At 38.4% G+C, this 3,661-nt stretch overlaps 1 protein-coding gene across 1 annotated transcript in view; it reads right to left on the reverse strand.

Moving 5' to 3' along the window:
• Positions 1 to 3,661, reverse strand: part of LMTK2 (lemur tyrosine kinase 2) — a gene marked incomplete in the record, with an annotated part of 51,969 nt that overhangs the window by 15,988 nt on the left and 32,320 nt on the right. The window contains 1 exon segment of the mRNA XM_072417838.1: positions 1,048 to 1,181. Within this exon segment, the coding sequence (XP_072273939.1) occupies positions 1,048 to 1,181 (134 nt within the window).

The following is a 3,661-nucleotide window of genomic DNA, read 5'->3' on the forward strand; positions in this document are numbered from 1 at the left end:
CACGATCAGAGAACGCCCCCTGAAGTGAAATCCCTCTCCTCCATATGCATTGCAGAGGAGAGGGATTTACCTTCAGGGAGCTTTCCCTATTTACCGCAGCGGCAAAAGTATTAACATCGGCCGAGGTAAATAGGGGAGCAAGTGCAAGGGGCCAGCACTGGAGCTCCGGTAGTCCCTAACGCCCCCTGACCGATCCGCCGGCAAGGCCAGATCGGCCAGGGGGCGTTAGGCCGGAACGAACTACCGGCTAGGCCGTATCTGGCCTAAAGGCCGGAGTTTGCCAACCCCTGCTTTAAAAAAATTCTGTTTGTGTGTGTTTTTTTTTTTTTAACTGCAAGATTTTTCCCAATCTACATCACCCGATCTCAGTGCGAGATTGGGTGACGTAGGAAGAACGCGGAAAGAAGAGGAGAAGATGGCGGCGCCGGGGCGAAGATGGATAATGGGACGAAGCGGGACCTGATGCAAGACAGACTGATCTGTGGGATTAAAGCCAAGTGTGATTTTATTGTTTTGAGTTTACTTCCGCTTTACCATCTAAATTTCAATCCCCTATGGGATAGGGTGGGAAGAATATATGAGCAGTATAAAACAACTGATACATTTCTCAGTAGCAACTTTTTTTTTTTTTGGTAAATTTTTTAATTGAGGTTTGGAGATACAATTAATAAACCCTTGCATTAGGAAGTTCACCTGCATCACCACCTGTTGGCATAGAATAGAATTTGCCATACAATTCCCTATAGGGCCATTTTCATTTACTTTTGGTCAGTTTGTTAGCCATTTTAAACAGCAGGTAGGAGGTCTCACTTTGTTTTTAAACCAATATAAATGGAGCCCTCAGTGTTAAAGCATAACAGAAGAATCTCAACTTATAATAACCAATAATACTTTAACCAATGGGTTTCAACAAAATAGGGTATTAATTATTTTATGGAAATCCCATTTTTACAGAGTAATATAAAGAATTTTGACTGTGCCTTCACCCTTCTAAAAGACAATATTGCGAGTTGAAAAGGGGTTCTATTGTATAGCTGATACACGTACCAGTGTACAAAATTGTGTTTGTGCATTATAGCAATTCCAGCAGCAATCTCGCATGCTATACGCTGCAGAAGCATGATCTCCATGTCGCTGTTCAGCTTCTCCCTCTCATTGCTTAAATAGGTCTTCAGGTCACCCTGCAAAAGAAAGCAACATATCATCAGCTTGTTTGTTTGCCGATTGCACTTCAGAGATGCTTAAAAAGCAGCAACCAAAAACATTACTTAAATAGAGTTGGTCAACAAGGTTATTATAAAGGAGGAACAGCTTAAAAAAAAAAAAAGGCTTCAACTTACGTGTCTCACATCAAATATATATTCCTGTGAAACACATCTACTTTTGCTTTCATGGGTAATTTAGATTTGTTACTTTATATACTTAAAAATAGTACTAATAAACTACAAGGGTTATGGATAGGTTTTATAGCAAAATCCAGAGTCAAAGTCAATTCTCATTCTAGTTTTTTTTTTTTTTTTAATATGCAAAACCACAGTTTAAATTTCTTTAAATGGCCTTCACAGAAGCAAGAAATCCCCCCTATAAATGTTCTTTTGAGCTATAAGCTAAGTCTGCTTCTTGACTACCTGTACAGCATCATCTTTTATGTAGCTTACTCATTCCATTGCCATTTTCTATTTTCCTCTCCGGTGTCTCAGGTGACACATTCAAACAAATACAACTGCAGCAAAAAACTAAACAAAACAAAAAAAAAAACAAAAACACACAAACAAAACACAACTTGTGTAGTTAGGGGTCAACCTCCCACATTAGGTTTTTGTACTACATTTTTTATTCACATCTGTGTATGTTTCTATGTGTAATAGGACAAAGTAGTAATGAAAGATGGACAATCTTTGGAGCTATATACATATATTGATTGTGTTGAGACCAAATACTGGACCACCTATTATGTTTTTTTTATAATTACATTTTAGAAAAGGTGACTGCAAAGGGGTGATCAGTAAGCAAAATATGGAATATATGCTAACTGGTTGCACTGATTTTGTCTGCCACACTGGAAGTGGTCCTTGTTACAGTGACTCTCAGTAGGACAAATGTTCACTTAGCAGAATGTGGAACCTTTATCTTTAAAACAAAAGAAGGGAAGAAAAACTGTTAATATCCCAATGCATTCTAACACACCCAAAGAGATGGCTGAAAATAGATTTCATAAATGGTATAAAGAAAACTGCACAAAGATAAAATACTTAGAGGACATCTAAGGATGCCATGTCCACAGGAAGTTTTCACAAGTGTCTTTTATAGTCATTTTATGATTTCCAATAATCAAAAGTTATTTTATGGCATCAAGGGATGACAGAATTATTTTTTCTATTACTCAGAGAAAAGCACGTTGTATTGTTGGTCTGCTGTGGCCAGAACTTTTCACTCATATCAGAGTAAAAAAATTCCCAAGCATTGCCATACAAGAGTCACAAGCACAACCTATTCAGAGCCACCCCAAGCGACAAATGCCACATACAGAGCTTCTATAACTGGTTTGAACTAAAGAATTTTATGTGGTTCTGTGCTATATAGCCCCCTTTATGTGCCTAGATGTTCATAGTATAGGCACCAGTATCTCCGAAATTTAGAATGATAGTGAGGTGACAAAGCAATGGTTGGTCTGGTTTATTACAAATACAACGGAGAAACAACCTCAAACAGATAACCCCGATTAAGTAGCAAAAGTTTACCCTAACTTGTGCAACATTAAGACATCTGCAATAATGTCATTTTTTTTTATAACCAAAAATACATATCTAGCTACAGACTACCCCGGGTACAAGGGTGACAACAATGTGCAAATTTTATCATACCAGCATTGTACCTTGTATAAGAAAAAAAGGCAATAATGCTAATGGAAGATCAACAGGTAATAAAAACACATAGGCAGCAGCCTATACATTATTTTGTATATTGTCTATACAGAACTAAAAACTATTGTCAGGTAAATTCTCAGAGGTGAGTGCTCCCCCCCAGAATTTTTTTTAGCTGGGTGGGAAGCAGCCAGGTGAGGACCCCTGTATTGTGACCCAACTTTTAAGTAACCACCAAAAACCTCTGGGTGGTTACTGAAAAGTGCCGGGTGGTGCGACCTGCTAAAGGTGCTGGCGGGGTACTCTGCATATATTTGATTGTTAAACTGAAAGCTAACTATTCTAAATTTAGGTTTTAAAATACCTTGAAATATACAAATGTACCTGATGAGCAGGATCATATAAGATGTTGCACAACACAGAGAACCAGCAACTTGGCAGATTCTAAATGGCTGAGCTCCAATGTGCATATTACACATTTTCCTTTTGTGCAATACTTTAGTGCTCAGAAAAGCACCCAAAAAAGATTTATAGGCAAACTTAATTTGCACTACAGTTCTCTTGCTAAAGGCTGAAGCGCCTATAACCTGTAGCTCTGCAGATGTGCTCTGCCTGTTGTATGGAATGTTCAATCCAAAATGCTTTTGTGGTTGGTGTGGCAGAGCAAGGGGTTGTGGCATTGTGTTCTCTTTGCTGAAGAGATAAAAGAACCTGTAAGAGGTTATCTACAAATGTGCATCTACAGTGATCCCCTGCTGATTTTGTATGTTTGCCCTCTGATGAATGACCAGTCTATA

Source organism: Pyxicephalus adspersus, chromosome 7 (assembly GCF_032062135.1).
Source record: "Pyxicephalus adspersus chromosome 7, UCB_Pads_2.0, whole genome shotgun sequence".
NCBI classification, from domain to species: Eukaryota; Metazoa; Chordata; class Amphibia; order Anura; family Pyxicephalidae; genus Pyxicephalus; species Pyxicephalus adspersus.